The sequence below is a fragment of the Barbus barbus genome, assembly GCF_936440315.1.
Source record: "Barbus barbus genome assembly, chromosome: 43".
Taxonomy (NCBI): Eukaryota; Metazoa; Chordata; class Actinopteri; order Cypriniformes; family Cyprinidae; genus Barbus; species Barbus barbus.
This window is the reverse complement of record NC_136721.1, coordinates 5,515,615-5,538,281: the sequence shown is the minus strand read 5'-3', so window position 1 is coordinate 5,538,281 and position 22,667 is coordinate 5,515,615. Positions and strand designations below refer to the sequence as shown.

The 22,667-nt window shown below is 38.9% G+C and overlaps 1 protein-coding gene across 4 annotated transcripts in view; it reads right to left on the bottom strand.

The window, feature by feature from the left end:
- LOC306862498 (angiomotin-like) overlaps window positions 1–22,019 on the bottom strand; it is a 31,544-nt gene extending 9,525 nt beyond the window's left edge. Inside the window, exons 1-8 of one of the 4 annotated variants that reach the window (XM_079405321.1) lie at window positions 21,727–22,019; window positions 9,908–10,054; window positions 9,159–9,219; window positions 7,340–8,378; window positions 6,288–6,759; window positions 2,534–2,678; window positions 358–450; window positions 59–204 (exon numbers count right to left, since the gene is read on the bottom strand). In XM_079405321.1, the coding sequence (XP_079261447.1) occupies window positions 59–204; window positions 358–450; window positions 2,534–2,678; window positions 6,288–6,759; window positions 7,340–8,378; window positions 9,159–9,219 (1,956 nt within the window). In that variant the 5' untranslated portion in view covers window positions 9,908–10,054; window positions 21,727–22,019. Of the gene's footprint in view, window positions 1–58; window positions 205–357; window positions 451–2,533; window positions 2,679–6,287; window positions 6,760–7,339; window positions 8,379–9,158; window positions 9,220–9,907; window positions 10,216–11,540; window positions 11,683–21,726 lie in introns of those variants that run through there. The other 3 variants (XM_079405320.1, XM_079405322.1, XM_079405319.1) reach the window with 3 other exon arrangements.
- Between the last annotated feature and the right edge of the window lie 648 nt (window positions 22,020–22,667).

Here is a 22,667-nt window from a genome sequence, read left to right as displayed (position 1 = left end):
ATGTAAAATTAATTCCTAAAAGTGTACAAGGGTACCATTGGTTATCAATGAGCTTTACCTCCTCCTCCAGTTTGACCACTTTGGCTTGGGCGTTATTCAAGGCCTGGTCACGGATCTCTATGTGTCTGCGCTGGTCCTCGTTGGTGGAGCGAAGTGAATTAAACTCGATATCCTGCTTCTCCTTCTCTCTTTGAATCTCTTTAACTGATAAATGAGTAAAATGTACATTCAGCATTTCCTTTTCCAATATATTACAACTAATGGATATTTCAAAACAAATCTATGGTTAATTTAAATGATCACATTGGCTTCAAGGAAGTTCTAGCTAGATTTTTCTAGATTTAGAGTTCCGCTCACTCTGAACCAGAAGCTGTGAGATGGTTTTGCGATTGTCCTCGGTGCCTTCACACTCTTTTGCAGCAAGCTGCTTGTTGGACGTTTCCATTCGCTCTATTGAAAGAAAGAGACAATACAATCATACTTTCCCCTAATTTTGTGGTTCAAAAATATCACAATGCTTCATAAAGTTATGTGCGAGAGATTAAATCAGTGTTAGAAAACAGGATACCAAAACCAGACCATCTGTGTCAAACAGATTTTATATGTGGATGTATTCATGTGAAAGTTTATATGACCTCTCATTACAAAATGTGGTTTTGTAACGACAAAGCCTTTTCAAAATGCTAATACCAAAATAAAAATATTGAATTTTCTTCATGCATTCAATAAATGCAACAAACAGCTGTAATTGTTTTAACAGAGGCTTTGTGGAATATTCTCCATCCTACCAAAACACCCTAAAATATGAAGCTCATATTCCAGGCCTCTTCTCACAAATGATATACCACTGGGACTGGTTGCTCAGCAAATTGGAAAACAAGAATCTAACAAATATTTTATATGTGCCCAGTTCCCAAAGAGTGGTCTTGACATATGTCTTGATGTGTTGTTAAAACTGGCCCAGATAAAAAGGCCATTATATAGTAGGGGTTGCTAGTTTTTTGCAATGGCAAACCATTCATCAGGGAAGCAGGCCAAACGTTAAAACAATATTTCCCCCTGTGTTAAGTCAACCAGACTGTGAGATGAGCATTCCAGAATCAAATGCCTTTCCCCCACTGCGCCTTAGTGCCTCTCAAAAGAATTAATATTCTAATCTAGATTTGAAATGTAGCATAATTTTCTACTTTCTCATCTATAAGTGGATACCATGCAAAAAAGTAACAGCACTCTTCAACTTGTTTTGTTCACAGCACAAACATATTAGGAAAAAGTATACACCGAAGTTTAACAGTTAAGATCGGGGGTTTGTTGAAATCCCCGACCCTCAAAATGAGCAAGAGAAATAATGATGGATGCCTTCGCAAACAACACTAATTATTGATTGTAAGAAATCTACTTTGCTTGAACAATAGCAAAAGTTGTATATCAAGCTACAGAAAATCTGAGAAACATGGGGTGAAAGAAAGAAGGGCAGGAGAGAGAAGAAAAATTTGCTGTAAAACTCTGGGAGCTCCCTGTGGATTTAAAAGTCTGGGCATACAGCCATACATCAGGGTTTCTCTGTTGGACTAAAGAACACAGTGAGGCATGATCGTAGAGGTGGCCACACTCAGGCAGAGTGGGCCTGCTGACAGCAGCAGAGGAATGAGAGCGAGAAACTGTTGCTTTGGTTTGGACTCCAAAAGATACAATACAGAGCCATGAGATATCACACAGAAGAAAACAAACTAATTAAATTAAAATGCTTTGAACTTGAATAAGAATAAGGAGCCTCTTTGAATGGAAAGGATAGAATGTTGCAGCCAGGTGGGACCACCGCAACATTTTCATTTACAGACTCCATAGAGTTTCTCCATTGGATTTTCATACACATCCAAAGTTCTGTCATAAAACTCAAGATGGCGCAGTCCGATTCTAACTCAATCTGACATACTCGGCTAGTGCTTGCTGTAGCAGTTGCAGCGCCCTTCAGAAACCCTCCACCTTCCCCTATCCTACGGGGTGAAATCATGTATGTTACATATGGGGTGTTATTTCATATGTGTTATATGTGCAGCAGCAGTATTTCTTACATGCTCACAACAGCATGTCTGTGGATGTATTGGCAGTAACAAGTCATAGTACTTGCTCTGCAGCAGCAGCATAGCAGATCTATTCTGCCAAGATGAAAAATATTATTTTCGTGTTCATTACAATGCTAGGTTGCATGACAGAAATAATATTAAGTCTTGAAGCTCTACTGCAACCTGGTATATCTGACTGTGATCCAGTAATCCATTCCACTCTGTCAGCCATAAACACATCTACACTTACTGATTTCTCAAGCATATTACCAAATAAAAATCAATAACAGTTTACATCAAATTGATGCACTATTTAATAAGAACAACACAAATATGCTTTGGAGTCATCGCTTATTCATAGGATTGTGATACAGTAGCAAGGTACACTTCATGAACACTACTTTTATAATAAATCTATTACTCTTTTAAACCAATTTTTTCATTTAATTGCCTTGTTTTGTTCTCACCTCTTAGATCCCTGTTGAAGTCGTGCATCCTGCGCACCTCCATCTCCAGCTTATTTCTCATGGTCTTCTCAAGAGCTTCCCTCTTTGTGGATGATTTGGCCAGGTTCTCATAGGCTTCAGACACCATCTGGATCTCAGTCTCCAGCTGCAGAATTAAGAGAGAGCTTTGTTGTAACCTTTGTTACAGAATAATTATTTAGTTTTCTTAAAGCGTTAAGTGGGGACGTAAGCATCATTTGTCCATCTGTGAGCAAAATGACAAGCAGTCTGATGTTAACCATGACAGTGCAGAAGATAGTAACACTAGCTCTGAAGCTGTAGCCTCATCGGTGTCGAGCACTGCGAAAACAAGGGCTGATGGGCAAACCACTGTACTGCTTCAGACAGTTAAAGCGTGGATAGTGGGTCCGACAGGAAGAAAATTAGTACGTTGCTTGTTGGATGAGGCAGTCAAAGAAGTTTTGTGCAAGAAAGTCTAGTGAAGGCACTAGAATTACCAGTGCTAAATAGAGAGAAGCTGAATCTTCACACTTTCGGAGCTGAGTGTCCTGTAATTGCGTAACGTAACATTGTGAAGTTGACACTTGAAAGTGTATGGAATACGAATCAAAGAATAGAAAATCACAGCAATTGGAACTCCTCAAGTTCCTACAAGATTATTTACAGAAAGGCATTTGTGAACATGTTCCACTAACTGACTTGAAAGCAGAAAAAACAGATGCTGTTGAATACTATTTGCCACATATGCTGTGCTTCGAGAAGACAAAACAACAACTAAACTAAGGGTAGTATTTGATGCATCCTCACACGAGGAGGGTTGGCTATCACTAAACCACTGCTTGCTTGCTGGACTAAACTTGAATCCTGATTTGCTAGATGTGCTTATCAACTTCCGATTGCACAAAATTGCATTCACTGCTGACATGACCAAAGCGTTCTTGCAGATTGCTCTGGCAGAAAAGGAAAAGGGTGCTGTCAGGTTTCTGTGGCTACATGGTCCGCCATCTCCATAAAAATGAGTTGCGCATTATGCAAATGTGTAGAGTGGTTTTTGGAGCTTCCCCAAGCCCGTTTCTATTAGCCACAACTATTAGACACCACATTCAACAAAATGAGTCAGAACAGCCTAAGGCAGTGGAAGCCTTAAAGGTGGGGTATGTCATTTTTCAAAATGCTTTAGAAAACTAAAGTCGGGCCGAGTACCAAAACAAACTTGTAGCCAATCAGCAGTAAGGGGCGTGTCTACTCGTGATGTGGAAGAGAGCGTTCAGTGCACAGCCGAGCCGAGAGACAGAAAGATAGATATGGCGAATAAAAAACAAACGTCTGCGGAACGATAAGGCAAGAAGTAGGACTCGTGTAAATATCGGATCAGCTTTTCAGCGCTGGAGAGAACTCAAGGAGTGGAAGGCCTGCGATCGGACGCCGAGATTGCTTTGTTTCTTCCCAATAGGTGAGTAACACAGTGTCTACACCGGACATGCCGTGCCGCAACAGCTAAAGTCGGTCTACACTAGACGTTTTGCTTTATTTCACAGAACTAATCGTTGCCTGGGTTGCGTAGACTACGTATGTGTGGGGCGGAGCTATCAAAATAGGGGCGAGACTCTTTTGGGTTAGGGGTGTGTTTGTTTTGGTGATTTCAAATATCAACATTGGCTACCAGAAATAGGACATAATCTGCTTTGTCTCTTGAAGCTAGAAAAGCATCAAATTCAAATGTGGACAGTTTCAGTACTTGTCTTACATTGGATTCAGAGCTCTGCACAAAAATGGAAACCATTTGTAGCTAATAGAGTAGCTGAGATTCAGAATCACAAAAATCCAGAATTGTGGTCACATTGTAACGGAAAAAACAATCCAGCTGATTTAGCTACTCTCGGAAAGAGTGCAGAGGAACTCATACACAGTAAACTCTAGTGGTATGGCCCAGCATCGTTAGTTCCTGATCATCCGGAAGAGCCTGAAAAAAGTTCTGTTTCTGAAAAGAACATTGAGTTAAGATCCAAACTTCAGGTCACCTTGCAGTTTAGCAGCATTGCACCAACAGAACCTATTTTGGATTTAACTAAATATAGTAGACTGAAAACAGTGCTGCGAATAACAGCATGGATAAAGAGATTCTTAAACAATGCTCAATCCAGATGCAAAATCCAAGGTGAACTCACCCTTTGAAATTACTGACGTGGATTTTGCTGGCCCCTTATACGTAAAATCAAATGAGTCATCAAAAAAGGCATACATTGCACTTTTTACATGTGCTGTTACTTGGAGCGGTGCATTTAGAATTAGTGTCAGATCAGACCACAGAGAAATTTCTCCTCGCTCTGAAAAGATTTATAGCAAGAAGAGGTCTGTGCAAAGTAATATACTCGGACAACGCAAACACATTCAAAAGGGCAGACAAAGATTTGAAAAAACTGTGGAAGTCCTTTAAAATCTCTAAGCTTATGTATTTCTTTTCTTCAAGGTTTATTACTTGGAAATTTATTGAGGAGCGTGCAGCTTGGTGAGGAGGCTTTTGAGAGAGACTTGTTAGATCAGTAAAGAATTGTCTGAAAAAGATCTTGGGAAAAGCCTCACTAAACTTTGAAGAGATAACTACTATATATTGACAGAAGTGGAAGCAGTTTTGAATTCTAGACCACTTTCATACATACACAGTGATGCAGATGAGCCCCAACCTTTAACACCTTCATATTTCTTGATAGGAAAAAGACTCTGCCACCCAAAACTGTGGTCTCAGTGTCTACTTCCTCAAATCTAATCAAAGATAATGCTGTTCGCCAGTAGAAATACAGACAGACTCCTGACTACCTTTTGGAACCGTTGGCGTAAGGACTATTTGCTGGACTTAAAGTCCATAAGAAAAGTGCATAAAGGTGATTTCATAAAAGCTACTATGCTGATGTTGTCCTAATTGGAGAAGACAAGGTACCTCGTCAAACTTGTAAAATGGGAACAATTGAAAAACTGAATTCAGGCCATGATGGCCTGGTGAGCTCATGCAATATTCGTACTACTTCAAGCAGTGTGTTAAGAAGACATGTGCAACATATATATCCCTTAGAATTGTGTTAATTAAACATCCTTAGAATAAGTATTGATGAACCTAGTTCATTGGGTGGGAGGATGTTGTAACCTTTGTTACAGAATAATTAATTTGTTTTCTGAATAGAGGTAAATACTAAGTGTGCTCAGAACGTTGTTTTAAATTTTAGCCTTGTCACGTTCTCCTGTCGCTGCTTTCCTTTTTTTTATTCTGAAGTAAACAAGTTTTTCGACATGACCTCCATGTAAGCATCTCAATTCCTTGAACTTTCACTAACAATCTTTAACACTGCTGAGGTCTCACAGAAAAAAAATATAAATGTATATGTGTTTGGAATTCAAAAGGATATAGTATGGAAAGCTGCCTTGCATGAAATAACTCCAAATCTTCTACACTTTTATACCAAAATGGTGTTGGTTCTCATATCCGAGTTGGTGCTGGGCAATCTGGGAGCCTATTACGGTGTTTCCCAACCCTGTTCCTGGAGGCATACCAATACTAAACACTTTCGAACTCTTCCTAATTAAACACACCTGATTCAACTCATCAGCTCTTTATTAGAGACTTCAAGCCCAGAAATAGTTCAGACATATAAGAGAGACATTCAAAATGTTTACTGTTGGTGTGCCTCCAAGAACAAGATTAGGAAACACTGGCCTATTGTGAACAGAAATTTCCACGACTTGAGAACAACAAAATTACCTTTTGTAGTTTGGACACCTTCTCCCCACACACTTCCAGCTCTTGCTTAAGCAAGCGGTTTTCTTCGGACAGCATATCCACCATCTGCTGGGCACGGGCTAACATGGCGTAAGGATCTCCCTGCATGGAGTGTGGATGTGGGTAGTGTTGTCCTGGACTCTGTTGCTGCTGCTGGGGGCCCTGTTGGTGGTACTGGTGCTGATGCATGTGGAGGCCCCTGGGAGCTGACCCATAAGGATCATGAGGAAACGCGTGGCTCCGCTGATGGGGAGGGTGACCTGGACCGTATGGATCCCCCTGGTGGGAACCAGGCCCCTGGTGACCCATAGGTGGAGGAGGGTGGAAAGAGGCCATGATGCTGCTGAGAGTGGAGGACTGAGCACGGGAGAGAGAGCCCCCTGACGTAACAGAAGATGAAGGGCTGTGGTGATGGACAGACCTTTGAGAGTGACTTGAACTCTCCTTATTTGACCTAATGAGAGCAGACCAACAAATTATATTCACATTTTGATTGATTACAAAAGTCTAAACATACAAAATAACATTAAAGAGAACTTTTGTTGACCTACAAATAAATTAGGCTGATTTAGACTTGCATAACCAACGGCTTCTTGTAAGAGATTAAATCACATTTGGAAAACAATGGTTTGTCCAAAGTGGAAACTATGCAATGCATTCCAACCGTTCATAAAAAATATTTTTTAACAGGTCAACATTCCTGGTTCTCTGAAACATAATGAAGAAACTGTCATGTTGTGACATGTTGTAGATGATTATTAGAATTTGATATGCATTCTTTTGCTATATGCCACACACTGGCTCTGAGGTGAATGAATTCAGGGAAACAGGCAAAACTGGCTTTTCCCATAACTGGTTTCCTGACAACATGTCCCAGCATCTAAGGGAAGGGCTGTTTTTTAAAACTCATCATTTGGAATTTTTTAACTGAAGAGTCAAGGAATGCAATTTGCGTTTCAAGGTGTATCGCTCTAGTTCCTAAAAAAAAAAATTCCCAAACTCAGCCCACACTGGAGCCTTTAAGGTACACTCACCGGAAAGAGCCATATTCAGGTGGTGGCTGGTACCGTACATGAGGAATGTCAGCTCTGGCTGGCTGGCTTGTGCCACGGTGGTCTGGATAGAAGTGCCCAGGCTCCTGGTGCTGAGGCTGATGGTGCTGAGGCTGATGGTGCTGAGGCTGATGGTGCTGCTGCTGTTTGGGTGGAGAGGGCATTCCTTTAAAAGGGTAGTCTGGAGGTGGGCCTCTGTGTGGGGGCCCAGAGGGTTTATAGTAGTCTCCAGGAAGTCCAGGTGGAGGCAGCTGGGGAGAAAGTGGTGAACTGGTAACAGGCGCATGAGCCTTGACCCCACTGGTAGCCAGCGAGAGCTGCATTAGTCTTTCGCTGAGTGAACGTACATGGCCTTGTTTAAGATCCTTGAGCCCGTCATCTTGGTGCACTTTGCCTCCATTCACTCTTTGTACCGTGGGCCTACCCTCTGGGGGTCGCACCTTAGGGTTGCTGACACCAGTCACATAAAATGCAGCACCTACTGATGGGGGTATTTGTGGTTGAGGCTGCTGGGGCTGATGGCCACGGAAATACTGCGACTGCACCTTGGCTTGGTCATAGGTGGGCAAGTCTTCAGGATTCTGCCCTTGTCCGCTCAAACAGCTTCCACCACCTGACCCCGTGCCTCCACTGCCACCACCTCCTCCTCCTGCAGTGCGTGTGCTAAGCTTCTCCATGCCACTGTCGGCCTGCAGCTCCTGGCCCTGAGGCTCCTGCCTCGCAATGTGAGAGACCATCGAGTGCTCGTCCCCTGGGCTGCCAGGGCCCGGGTATCCACTTACTGGACCTTGTTGTTGTTGCTGCTGCTGTTGTTGTTGTTGTTGCTGCTGCAAGGCAAGATAATTTCGGCCCTCGCCATAGCGCATTTGCTCCTGTAAGAGCCGTTGCAGAACTGTATGGCCACTACCGCTACTGCTGCTAGCAGATGTGTCCTCGGAAACTGAGGCTGCCGCCCTCATTTCCAGCTCCCGTGACCTGCCTACCTCATGGAAGGAGGAGCTTCGGGCACGGTCCACACTCCCTGCACAAAACACCAATGAATGATAAGTGATAAGTTCAGCCACTAACTTTTATCATAGGCTGAACCATAAGTGTATCAAGCTGAAAATGAATGAAAACAGACTGAAGGAGCCTGACGAATCTTTTGCATGTTTTTAGAGAAATGCCTGAAGTCTCAGATCCCAACTGTCCCAGACTCTTCACACATTGACATCTGGGCACCACAGTGATGAAGTTTAACAATTTATGACACCAGTTCCCAGTTTTAATGGGACAAAGGAGAATTACCACTACTAATTACTATTAAAATGTAAATCAGGGATTAAAGTTTCTGCATTGTAAAGAACAGGAGCCCAGGGTCAAGGTGTTGAAGTCCACCAATAAACATGTTACCAGTACCATATATACACTACATCTCTGTACAACTGCTCCATTTCTTTAACATGCATTGCATTTGAGTCATCTGATTATCCAAAGCTTATGTCCTAGTTCAAAGCTTAAACCCCAATATCCCTACTGTAGGCTTGAGCTGTAGACACTTAGAAATCACACAGAGCAATTTAAAACAACAGTGAGCTGTTAAAGCATACAAAGCCATTAGGTGAAAACCATTCCATAACATTAGCGCCAATGTGGGGTGTAATGTGTAGTGCCTCTATATCACTATCACTATATGGTTACTGTCATATACATTGTTTCTCTAAATGGTGTTAATCTGGAATGGTTGCCACTACTGGCCTTGAACAGAGTTTGTAGTTTAGTGGTTATACCATCTAAAAAGTAATGAAGGGGAACTTATTACGTCTATTGCTTTCTGATATTCCTCGCATTCTCAAGGAGGATGAGGCTTTTTTCCGAAACATCTGTGGTGAATAAATAAATAAACGTAAAATGAGTCAGAAACAGAGCCATCAGTGTACAACTGCTTTCCAACCTGGAAAGCCAGAGAAAGTGGAGACAGAGAGAGTGAAAGAAAAAAGAAAAATACAGTTCATAGTGGCCCGCCCCCAACCCCCCATACTTTAGCTTCCACTTCCTGACATTCTCCAATCTTTCGCTCACTGAGACCTCCTCAGAGGTGACAGGGATGGCCACAAACAAAAGCAGGATGAGAATTTGAAATGCCGAGGTCACAAAAAAATGGTTTTACTGTAGATGGAGAAATGGCACTTCATATAATCAAAAACTGTCAACAGATTTATTTTACATGTGTTTACACACATCAGTTTTTTACTGCGACCTTCATCCAGAGTAATTAAATAAAATTTGTCATTGCTTTTATTAATCCCTTTAAATGTAAAATACATATCACAGGACTTTTAAAGTGATAAAATTATACGCAAAGAGGTTCTACATTTTGGTAGCTGGAATCACAGGGTAGGACAGAGCCAAGCCAAGCTGAACTGGACTAACCTATAACATTTAGTACTTCTTTTTGTCCCATTGATGTCCACCCCACCCATCTAGGCTCTGGTGTTCTCCAATCACTGTGTAATTCATTACTGTGTAATTCATGTAATTCATTACTGTATATTTGACAAGGTCACCTACCTGTGTGGCTGTTGTAGACGCTGTCGTGTGACACTACTGGCTGTTCATGGTGCTGACAATCGCTTGGGTCACTGAACTGAAGAAGCTCCTCAAGTTGTTCCAAAACACACAGCCGGTCCGCAAGGTCCCGAAAAACGCCAAGCCACTCTAGAACAGGAAGGCACTCTGGCGAGTTAGAACAATGGGGGTGGGGTCCAAAGACAACCAGAGGGGCTTTTTTTGGATTGTAGAGAGAAATATATTTCATGTGAAAGATAGGGGACGTGAGGTACGTTTATTTCCTGATTGAGACAGAACAAGAAATTCTGACACACAGATAAAATAGTTTAAGGGAATGAAGCTGGTTCCTGATCAGCTGGAAAAGATGGCAGTGGTTCAAGTCAAACTGTATGTAAGGATATGCATAGTTTTAAGGGACTGGCATTAGCTACATAATACCAAAGAAGCTTGTAACATCTTATTAAAGTGTGTGAAATTTTGATGCTTTAGGGACTGACAAAAGTCTTTAAAAGTATTTCCCAAAATGGATATACTCAAAACAGGTCAGCAACATGTTTCACAAACCCAAAAACCAAGAAAATTTATTTTCCACAAATCTAAAGCCTCTTTTTAAGGCCATTAAGATGTATTTGTACTGTGACATATTCATTCAAATGAAGCACAATTCCCACAAATTTCTCATTACTGTAACACATAATGTTTTGCTTTTGAGTTTACCTTTTTTTTACAGTATTACATTAAAAGTTAGAGTAAAAGGTTAGGGCTGTCAAATTTGTGGTAATGTGTGTGATGCATAAATGTTTTAAATATATTGCTTTATTATTTAATTCCCATCCATAATTTTCTTCAAGCAAAATATAATTATTTATTTTGAACATGTCCAGGTCAGAGTGAAATATGACAGGATATATTCTTGACAAGTTTTGTGTTTCACTCATTTTTGTCTGTTGACAAAAACCTAGAAACTCCTTCTTTCAGACAACAAATTTTTAAAAGAAAACTCACTACAAGAACTCTTGAATCACTCACATACCAAAAAGTCTCATTGCTATGAAACAGTCTGAATCATGCAATAAACCAGACCCCTCTCTAATACGACCCAACCTCGGCAAAAACAGAAATAGACTACAGATGCCTCCTCCCCTTACACCCCTGCTGACGCTTGAACTTCAAGTTCCTTGACTGTTTCAGATAAACAGTTTATTCCATGGCCAGAGTGCCCAGAAGTGAATTCAGGGAATCTGACATGCCTAAAAGTCCACAGATAGGTCTCCTAACAAACGTTTCCAAAGTCTCTGACCTCGGAGTCTCCCCATGATTGTGTCAGTGATACAATCTGTTCACAGTTTAAGTCCTGACCAAGGTATGAAGCATGTCAAGCATGATTCCCAGAACTACAAAACTGGGAGAATGTTTATCTATCCTCTTAACTTCATGAACACATTCCCTTTAAATTTACTACCTACAATGTCCATGCAGCAAATGCCTCTTTTGTCTAGACTTTGAATAAAGTTCAAGCATTATCATACTAGGTGATTTTGTACTATAAAACGGATGCAAAATTCTTCAATCAAGACAAGAAAATTAAGCTATTAAAAAGATTAAATATACATCCAACACAAATTCAACTCACAGATATCCACCTCCTTTCCACCAAAGACGTCTTGGATGAGAAAACTCCACTGAACTCTTCTCAACCGTTGACCATTTGTCTTGAGCCGTACTCCTTTGTTCACACGCTTAACGACACTGCTGCAGTAAGCTCGTACACTGAATTAACTAATGCATTCCATCAGGTGTGGCTGTAAGGATAGGTGAGCTGGATCACTGCCAGTTATCTACACCCCTTCAAACCTGCCTGCTACTGTTAACACTCCAACTTACATCAAAATGAGTAGAGCTAATTATCAGAGACTGGGTGTGCGATACAGATCTGAAATCTGACTAATATAACAGTTGAAAAAAAGTAATTGTGGTTTATACATTTTTTTCTCACTATTATGCTTGCCCGAAACCTCAAAAGTGTCCAGTTTTACTAAATCCAGATTATTGGGTTTGGGTTTTGGAGTTTACTGCTTCTGATCTTGTTTAGCGTGCTAAGAAGTTTGACCCATTACTCTTCAATTTCTGTATGCTACAATAATCCAAAAATGAATTATTAGTTGAGATGATGACATAAACATTGATGAGCTAACAAACCTTCCTTGGGGTAGACGCCAGACGCAAATGAAAACAAGACATGGGATGAATGTACATGGGACATTGCATGCAAAAACTGCTGGACAGAGAGTTAGTGACTGTATAACATCTACATTTGATTACATTTATGCATTTGACCTTTTTTTCATTATAGAGGGGGGGGGGGGGGGGGTCAAAAGGGATCATCATATTAGGAGGCATTAGTCAGTTGTTGGAGGACTAGCTGATTAGTTGACCATCGTGAACCATCAATAACCCTAACATGTTGTCAACAGACAAATCCAGGTCAAATTGAGCAAAGGATCCACCTGCTAGGAAAAGTTGACTAATGTAGAAACAGGTGGAAAACCGCAAGTCCTCTGATAAGAAACTAAAACACCTGGCTTGCCCTAACACAGACAGCAATTATTCCTTCCTCATATTTCTAACCGCTGCCATCCATGTCTCTTTCAAGAGCAACTAAACTGAGCCAAGAGCAACATGGGTACTGAGCAACAGCTTGCTGTCAAGCAATCTGAAAGACTGCAATTCATTAAAAAAAGACTTCATGCTCATTAATTTTTTTTTGTTGTTGAAGAAATGGCAGTGTTCAATAAACATGTAAGCCATATAAAATTATCTCTGCTGGTGTGCAATAATCTGACGATGAAGTTGAGAGAACGTTCTCATTTATTAGAATCTCACTTCCTTGACAAAAAATGATTTGGTTATATAAATCCTCAAAGCAGTTTCAAAATGTCTGATTTTAAATTGCAGTCATAGCTGTACTGGGAAATATCAGATCATTCAAAATAGATGTATTCCACTAACTGAAACCTGATTTCTGATTGTCCGGAGCATTCTGAATGGATGCTGACATTGTCTAAATATTTACGTTTCATGCACAAGTTTCCCAAGGCCCCCATGCAGACAGTGTTTACTCGGGTAATACATCAGGAATGTGGCCCAGGGTAGGCTTGAGTACGGGCCCGATGCTGGCAGTCTATCAAACAGCCTCTGACAGTACGGTCCATTCCTGCCCTCATTATGCTGACACACTCCAGGTTCTCAGTACAGCGCTGACAGATGTTCATGTTAATATCTGATCCAGGACCGATGTTAATGCTTAACTTGTTAAAAGTTAACTTTTGGAATTGAATACAAAAACTGTTTCTTAACTATTACTTTAGGACATGCTTGCTAAACTTCAAAACTATTTCCAAAAATGAAGTTTGGTTTAAAGGGTGACTAATACCATCACATCTAGTCTTTCAACACACGTCTCCTTTCACATTTAAAGTCTTTTTAGTCATTTTTACCAGAAGCTGACAATAGAATTAATCACCAAATGGATTTGATTTGAAGTTTTGAACCTATGGAAGTCTAAAGAGAACGATATGTAGTGGTGTTGTTTTTAGCCAATTAGTGAAAAAATGTCCATAAAAAATTAATCTAGTTTAAAACACGAGTTCTTAGAAACATAATGTTTGTGTTTAAAATTAATGACACATTTTACATTGTGTGACCATCAAGCAAAAAGTAAGCATTTTCCTTACACCTTGAAAACATGTCAGCCTACACAGCTTACTCATGTTTTTTTAGAACAAATATTTATATTTCATAAATATAATGAACTTTTTCTTGTCATAAAAATGTCAAAATATCTGATATTTTTTAATATTACAAAATACAGTAAAGCGGTTTTGTTAAAATATTTTTCCAACAATTATTAGTAGAATATTTTACCAAACTGCTTGCTTATCAAACTTTTCTTTGAAAAAAAAAAAAAGTCATTTTAAAGAGACTTTTTTTCTTCATCATAATATCAGAAGGACAACTGTATCACCCTGATATTTGTTAACTTGCGCAGACCAAAGTAATTGGAAAATATAAAATATGCTCATCATCCAAGTCACTGTATGAATTCCATTTTAAAAAAGTTTTAAATATAATGACAGATGTGGACACAAAAATTAGCGTTGTGTCACGCATATTACTATAGGCAAGAAGTTTACCACTTTTTAGAGAATTGTGACAGAAGAAAGCAAGTTTTTCCATCGCATTTTCTTGTCTTACTTCCCGACCTCTGATGAATATTGCCGCTGGCAACAACGGTAAACCGTCTAACGCTGACGAGTGGAAGGGCAGCATTCCACAAGGGGTAGAGTTTCACCAGTACAACCTCCTGACATCAAAACTTAAAAGCGGGAAATATCAGCAAGGTGACCTTAGAAAATGCCTGTTAAGGAAGAGCGAGCAGCCCTCTGAATGTTAAAAAAAATGCCACCCCCAACTTTCACAAGCACTGTTTACATAACAGGGGAGCATTAGTGGAACATTTCCAGGGGTTTAATGAACTCCAGAGAGCTCGTCCATGTTAAGAGTTCTTTTATGCTTTATGTAGGACATGATAACACTGACAATACTGTTATGGGTGAAGGAGGAGCTAAAACAGAATAAAGTTTGTGTGTGTTTGAAGAGATACTAAAGAGAACAAGATGAGGCCACAAGAATGGCATAAAGGCAAAAGATGAAATGTTTATGAGGAATTAAGATGACAGTGAAAGATCACTGAGAATCTAAGAAAGACGGCTGAAATGTGTCTTTTTAATGAACGGTTAACAAACTAGGGCTGTTAGTTGGTGGTCTGCCTGAACGAATAGTCGAATAATTGACAATAAAGTATTAAATGTGCTTGATCACAGTTTTCTTTCCAGGTTTTTTTTTTTGTTTTTGTTTTGATTTAAGCAGTTATGACCCACAAATCTGCGACATGCTATTGCTAGTCAGTTACAGGTGCTATTTAGTGGGAGGGACGATCTCAATTTAGAGATCTAATGTAATTGGATAAAAATACTCTAATTGCATTTAATTGGATAAAAATCTACGTAGTCATCAATAATTTTGGTTTGGTTACATGGAAAAGAAAAAGTGTACATTTAAAACACAATTATCTGAAAAAGTAATTTTGTCAAAGTTTAGGATTCCACTAGCATATACGTGTCAAAACCAAAAGACACGGACTAAAACCTTTCATTTGGACTTCATGGGGTTTTTAAGGAACAAAAAGAGATGCACCCCAAACCATAAACTATTCTCACACACAAATTTGATTAATCTTTCAGCATGCATCCAACGAGTGGATGAGACGGTGACAAAGGAACAGTCCGAGAACAAAGACGCATGCAGATACAGAGATTAAGGCAGAAGGGGGAATTGAGAAACACATGGCAGGAACTGAGCAGGAAACGCAACATTCCATTCTGGAAAGGTCTGGCGCTGCAACCGTGTCCATTACTCCCAGCTCGGCGAGATTCTCACACTGCAGGACTGGAAAAGAAATAGGCCAAGAAACTCTGACACATCTGCTCCTTCTCTCTACCTCGGTTTCCATGTTCGTCGCAATATGTCTTCGCCGCATTAATTCACCTCCTCCCTCAATTGTGCTGCTTTCTTGGAATTCAACCGTGATTCATTTCAAGGGATTACGTTCTTTTAAACATGTGAGGGGCCTGATGGGAAGTCAGCGCTGAGACAAACAAGAGGACAGCACTTGGGGGTACAACACTTCAGCACACAGTGGACTGAAGACAGAATACACTTCCAAAATATCACGCTTTATTGGATACAGTTGTATAGCAATATCATGTTGAATTGGTGATATATATAATATAAATATATACATAATAAAAAAAAATATAAACATTTACATGTGTGAACATATCACATATGGATATGTAAATACATGTAAATATTTTCGAAATATATGCATGCATGTGTGTGTATTTATACACAAAATAAATATACACAGAATACGCACATATATTATGCAAACAAAAACTTTTCATTTGGATGCGATTAATCACAATTATTCGTTTGACTTCACTACTACCATTATACCATGGTACTCTATGAAGTATAACTGAATACGATGTGAAACCATACATTTATGCAATACATTTCCATAGGTAAATCTGTGCATCTAATGTCCAGGTAAAAATGACAAGAAAATAAATTAAATCATTTTACATAAAGAAAATTAAGCCTGTTTTAGGACCATAATTTTACATTATTATCATTAAGCATATTTATTCAACAAATACCACCATGATGACTAGGGTTGGGAATCGAAAACTGATTCCAATTCCAGAATCGGACACTTAAGGTCAGGAATCGGATACTTGTTGTCAAATTAGAATTTCAATTCCGGCTATCGATTCCTATGTGTTTTTTTGTCTTCATCAACCTAGCGATCTGCCAGGACCTTGTTTGCTAATCTAAGCGCTCCAAAGTTTGGCTACATTTGCGATCAGAAGCCAAAAAAGCCAAGTATAATATCTGTGATAGCTAAACATCTCACAAGAAAGGTGTCACCACCAACACGACAAAGCACTTTAATAAAGCAATAACCCCCAAGAAGCTGTGGTTTACAGTGAATTTATAACAGCTAAGGGCCGTTGTTAGGCACGACGAAGCGATACCCAATGATGACATATAAATAATTCAAATAACACATTAATTTTAAAGTACGGTAAATTTGTTTTCATTAAGGCAATGAGATTTTGATGCATGAATGTGCGTAACTGTCATGAAAATAATGCCACAATGCCTTGACATAAATTAATTGCTATCCAGTTATATTGCTGGTATGTTTAGTGAGATTTACCCATATCTCAATATTACCCATATCTCAAGCACAGTATTATTCTCCAATACCATCACTGTAACATGGTTCCACCACAGCATATTTTGTAAAAATAAAAGCAATTATACGCCACATTAACTTTCAAACAAAGGTATATTATTGATGTTTCATTAATCAGAGATAAGCCTTTAATAACAACTGAGCTTGAGGAAATACTGTTATCCTAAAGGTCACTCTTTTATAATCTTTATTCAACTATAGAAGTAAAAGAAAGAGCTGCAAAGGGGCCCTGCAAACCTGTGTGCCATTATGGCAGAAAAAAAATCCAACATGAGTCACAGAATAACTCCCTCTATTTCTTCTCTTCCTCCATACTCCAACTGCAACAAGGTCTCTATAATGTGGTTTTCTTCCCCCACAAGTCCCAAGTATTTGGAAACACAGCGCTGCTCCCCTCGACTCTAGCTCAACCCCCACCCACTCTTCCATCCAAAGCCTTAATGAAAAGCATGTGCTAGAGATGCTTCATCTTTGCCACTGAAGCTCTGCACCAGTTTCATTCCCTCAGTAGGGGGGAAAAAAGACATACTGAGCACCCCCCATTCCCATTTTGTGACAGAAAAAAAGTCACATCTATAAAATCTGAAATTTATGACCAAAGTGACAATTCGGTCATGTACGACAGATGTGGGGGATGCAAGCAGCAAGATATCGGTCAAACATATTGAGTGCCTATACAATTTTAATATCTTTGTACTGTCTTTGTTAATAATCAGGAAGGTTCAAAATGTATTTTAAGATAACAGCAGCACAATTCAATTTGATTTTTACATTTTAAATTGGTAAATCACACCTATTTTTAAATATTTCAAATGTATTAAAGGTGTAAATCAGATGGTTTGTCACGATACGATATCCATTCTCACACCCAGCTATACGATATCTGCCGATACCTAAAAAAAAAAATCTATGATACAATTAAATTCAGGAGTATATCGATCGATTTATCGATATTAGTATATACCTATCCTTTACACAAGCTACATTTTTATTTACTCACAAATGCATCCAAAACATATAACATGAATACTTATCTTAAATTTGCACATATTGTACCCCAACTAGGACATTCACAACAAAAATACCCTTTTTGTAAATAATAAAGAAAAATAAATAACTGAAAAAAGCCACACATGATATCAGTAATCTTATGACCTGACAACAGTCAAGAAAGTCTTTCATGCTGTGCTAAAATGTGCAATATGATTTTAAATATATATACAGTATGTGCTGTCAAACGATTAATCGAGATTAATCGCATCCAAAATAAAAGTTTTTGTTTACATGTGTGTACTGTGTATATTTATTATGTATATATAAATACACACATGCATGTATATTTCAGAAAAATATGTCAAGTTTATATATATTAAATATATTTATTTATAATACAAATTATATGACTATAAATATAGACATGTAAATATTTTCAAAATATATACTGTATGTATTTATATATACATACATAAAATATACACAGAACACACACATATATTATGCAAACAAAAACTTATTTTGGATGCGATTAATCGTTTGACTGCACTAAGGTTATTATAGTTTTGAATTTTTTAATTAGTTTTATTTTAATATCGTTTTCAAATTTGCTAAGAAATTCAGTTTAGTTTTTATTAGTTTCATTAATATTTATGTTAGGTTTAGTTTTTATTTTGTGAACATTTTTATTTAGTTTTTATATAGTTTAGTTTCCGTTTTAGTTTCAGTTTGAATGAAAGTTTAGCAGAATCAACAGATTTAGCGTGTGTATGATGTGATTTAGCCTATGCATATTTATTTGTTCTAAAGTTTGGCAGTGATCACAAGATGCTAGGGCAAGTTTTGTATTGTTTACAGACAGGTGCGTTCTCATCTTTCTTTTTTCTTCTGTTAATTATCATGTTGCTTGTCTGTTTTTCTTCAAAGCACCAACTTGCCTAATGTTGGTTTGATCGCTTGTGTTAGATGAGAAAATAAATAAGTTTGCCTTCCTGATGTTGTAGATTAGCCTAAAGCGACTCTCGGTTCTGGTCTGGTAGGCTACAGAAATAAATGAGTGCTGCTGTCGGATAACGGGTTGGGTGTTCTGTTAAGTACTGCTGGTGCATGTTTACCAAACAGGACCCGTTCAGAACTTTAAACCGCTTTGTGTCTCTCCGTCAGAGATGCGCCATTTACAGGTATTTCCCTAAACCGCCACACAGCTCGTATATTTTTCAGCCAAGGGGTGAGAACGTAATGATTACGAAAACGATTATTTATTTTTGTTAATTATCATTTTATTTCAGTTAGTTTTTCAATAACTGTTGTTAGTTTCATTTCAGTTTTTTAAATAATTTGACATTTTAATTTTATTTCAGTTTACTAAATTGTTTTTTCATCAATCGTTTTCGTCTTAGTTTACGAAAATAACCTTGGACAGCACTTATATTAGAGATGCACCAATAGCCGATTATTCAGAATGATATCGGCCGATATCATTCTGAATAATCGGCACATCTCTAATATATATATATATATTGACTTGGTCGCATTTGTGCCAGTGCATGGTCTGCGCTGCTCCAAAACATCTGCTCCGCTCCATGCATAAAGCGCGCGCTGCAGAGCCGCCGCACAGTGCAGCAGGAGTAAGATTTCGGATCATGTGAAGAGAGTGAGAGAGGCCAGGGACGTAGTTTGTGGGGGGGGTCTTCGGCGCTTTTATAAGCGCTAACCTCACGTACGAACCGAACGGAGCACTTATCAGCACAACGTGACTGAAGCGCAGTTCTTTTAATTGTGCACATGAATGTATATATACACACACACACACGTAATATAATATTTATACAAAGAAAGCAACACCACTAATGAATCAGAAAACAGAAGGCATTATATACCTCATTTGACCATCTGGAGTCGAATCATTGTCTGACTTGTTGTGGCTTCCCCCCGTTTCTGACGTTTTACATGACACATCCGGCTTAAGCAATTAACAAATATGAGCGAATGGCAAGACAATGTACCTCACCCATGTGACTGTGTCTGAAATTTAGTGACACGTTCCACCACAGGGCTGTCTGACTTTACTGCCCTGAGGTAAGCAGGTACACATCATACTGGGGCATTGGGTTACACAAGACACTGTCAATGATACGACTAATTTAGCACTAGTAGAGACGCAACTTTTTTTGAAAAAACCTTTTGAACCTGAATGTTTATAAACAAAGACATATTACAAAATATTACAATTATACCAGGCAGTTTTCAGTTCACAGTCAGTTTGAAAAATGTTGCTTATGAATATTAATTACATAATGTCCACCAACCAGAGGACCTTGATCGTTGGATTACCCTTTACTGACACTACTGCATGGTAGAAGCTTTTGTTTAGCCTAATCACCGTTTTACACATTCAGTTATTTTACTTTATTTTTGCACTGCAACCAAGCAAAATTAATATCTTAAAGGTTCAGTACAGACCCAAATAACCAACAACGGAATTTGTCGTCAACTTTTCATTATCTGTTTCATCAACATTCCTTAGTTAGCATCATGTCCTTTTACTCATGTCTTTTAATGGGAGTTTTTGTATTATATGGACAAAGCAGATTCCCTCGAGGGGAACAGGAGATGCGGTGTTCTCAGTTGGACACAACATAACTGTATAACTTAAGGACTGCAGGCTTTTTGGACTTCCAAAAACCTCAGTGGAAAAGGCAATTGGGTGATTTGGAGGCTGAGTCAGCAAGCAGAACTTTGGCCTCTCTGAAAAAAGAAAAAAAAGAGGAGGGAGGCAGGGGGCAAAGGAAGTGAGGGATGGAAAGATGGAGAGAGGAGGGAAAAGTGAAAGAGAGCTGACATTCCTGCACTGTGAGTCAACGCCGCTAGGCACTTTTCTGGCAATAGTTCACTACCTTTACAACAAAAAGCAATTGCTTTCCATGGCACTGTTCGGATAACAGGAAGAGAGAGGAGAGCATCCGAATGCTGAGCGTCCAGCTAATAAAGCTGTGGGTTCGTTCTGGAAGTGCGACGGACATTTCTTGGAATGTTGTCCATGGCTACCCCAGTAACCCTTTTGGAAGTCTGAGTAAACAAGACCTCCCTACATTCACTTAAATGCAAAGCACTCAATGAAAGCATTATGAGGCAGGCCCTGTACAATTTCTAGCAATGTTTAAGTAGTAACGGGCAATTAGTTTCACCTAATAAAGTCTGAGCTTTCCTCATAACTTGGCCTCTTGCTTTGATTTCCAATAACACATGACTGCATTCCTGCCCTATGTAGGGTGCATATCTGTGTCCTGCTCCCCCTCGGCCCTGGGCGGCATTCCTCAGAGGAGTGGGGTGACATCCGTCAGCAGGGCCTCTAATGATCCCGTGCAGCCTAATTCATTACTTAACATTACAATTGAAAACTAAGAACAATGGAAAAGTAAATAGGGTTGACAGCTATAATGAATCTTCAAAAAAATGTGCCTTTTCAACAATCAGTTAGCATATAGGCCTACCCTACATATTGTTTCTGCAGGACAAATATACCTTTTAGTAGCTTACATTCATGTATTATTAACAGTACACACAGCGTTCATGTATGTCTTAAGGCCATATGGAACAGGTTGACTTGTAGCAAATACGTCAGCATTGCGCATGTCATTATAGCGTCCTATCAACAAAGTAACAGCCATGCAGATTTCTCATTCACTGCAAGAGGATGCAAACCATGCGCAGTCTGCATAATCAAAAACTAATATACTTATTTAATTAAATGTCTTTAGGTTTTCAAAGCACGACTTTAAATAGTTTTATACAAGAGTAAGCGTCATATTTACAGTCGCATAAATACGTTTTGGTGAAGCTTCTGCAGGCTAAATAAACCTCGCTCTCTTCAATAAGAACCAATGTAATTCGAATTAAATAATGATCGTTTATATTAAATGATCTGCTAAAAGGTATTTACCTTCATAAGTTTTCGCCAAGTCCCGCTTTATTTCGATCTGCAGCCGGTTTTGTGCGTCCTACTAAATCCGATACAAGTTTCCTGTTGATCCCAAAGCTTTGCTCACGCTTCACAGATCGTCAATCCGAGGGGACTTTCCGATAATCTTTGCACTTTTCTTCACACAAAATGTGTTCCCTCTTCCCTGTGTCATTTTTGGAGCTGGTGAAATGTGTTTTCCAGTAGAAGTGTGCTGTGAGGGGAAGGACTAGGACTGCCCTCCTGTGTGTGAAATTACTCAAGAGTTGCGAGGAGAAAAAACTGCTCCCCTTTGCAGAGAACTATAAGAGAATCAAAAGGACTTTTTAAAGCCAGGAGAGCCCTCCTTCTGAGAGTTTGTCGATTGTTCCTGTTCTTCTGTTGGCCTTGAGGAACGTCGCTCAAGCAAGAAAATGACAAAAAGCTTTTGTGTGTCTTTAAGATCAGGAGCCTGTCAAAGAGTCTTGTGTGTAGCACAACCCACAGCAGTGACTTCAGAGGAACATGATTCAAAGATTTACAATTCTTGCTTTACTCCACAATAGATAATTGTCTATAATATATCTCTTAAGCATTAATGTTAAAATAAAATAATGACTGATAACTTTATCTTGACTTAGCCTACATTAAACAAGCCAAAGTAGACCAGGAGTCGACAGCTTTAATGCATTTAAAATTTGGCAAAAAGTCATATAAGTTGCCAAATATATTTTAAAAGACAATGCGTATTTAATTTTACTGTAAACAGTTTTTACAAAGTATAAATTACCCAATCATTTATATTACTGCAGATGCTGGACAATCAGATTTTGATGAATGTAGAGTCATCATGTGGCTTTTCATTGTACCATCTTTATCATCAATACATTTTTATAGTAACAAATTGATTTGAATAGCTCAAATAGGTTGGTATAGCCTATTAA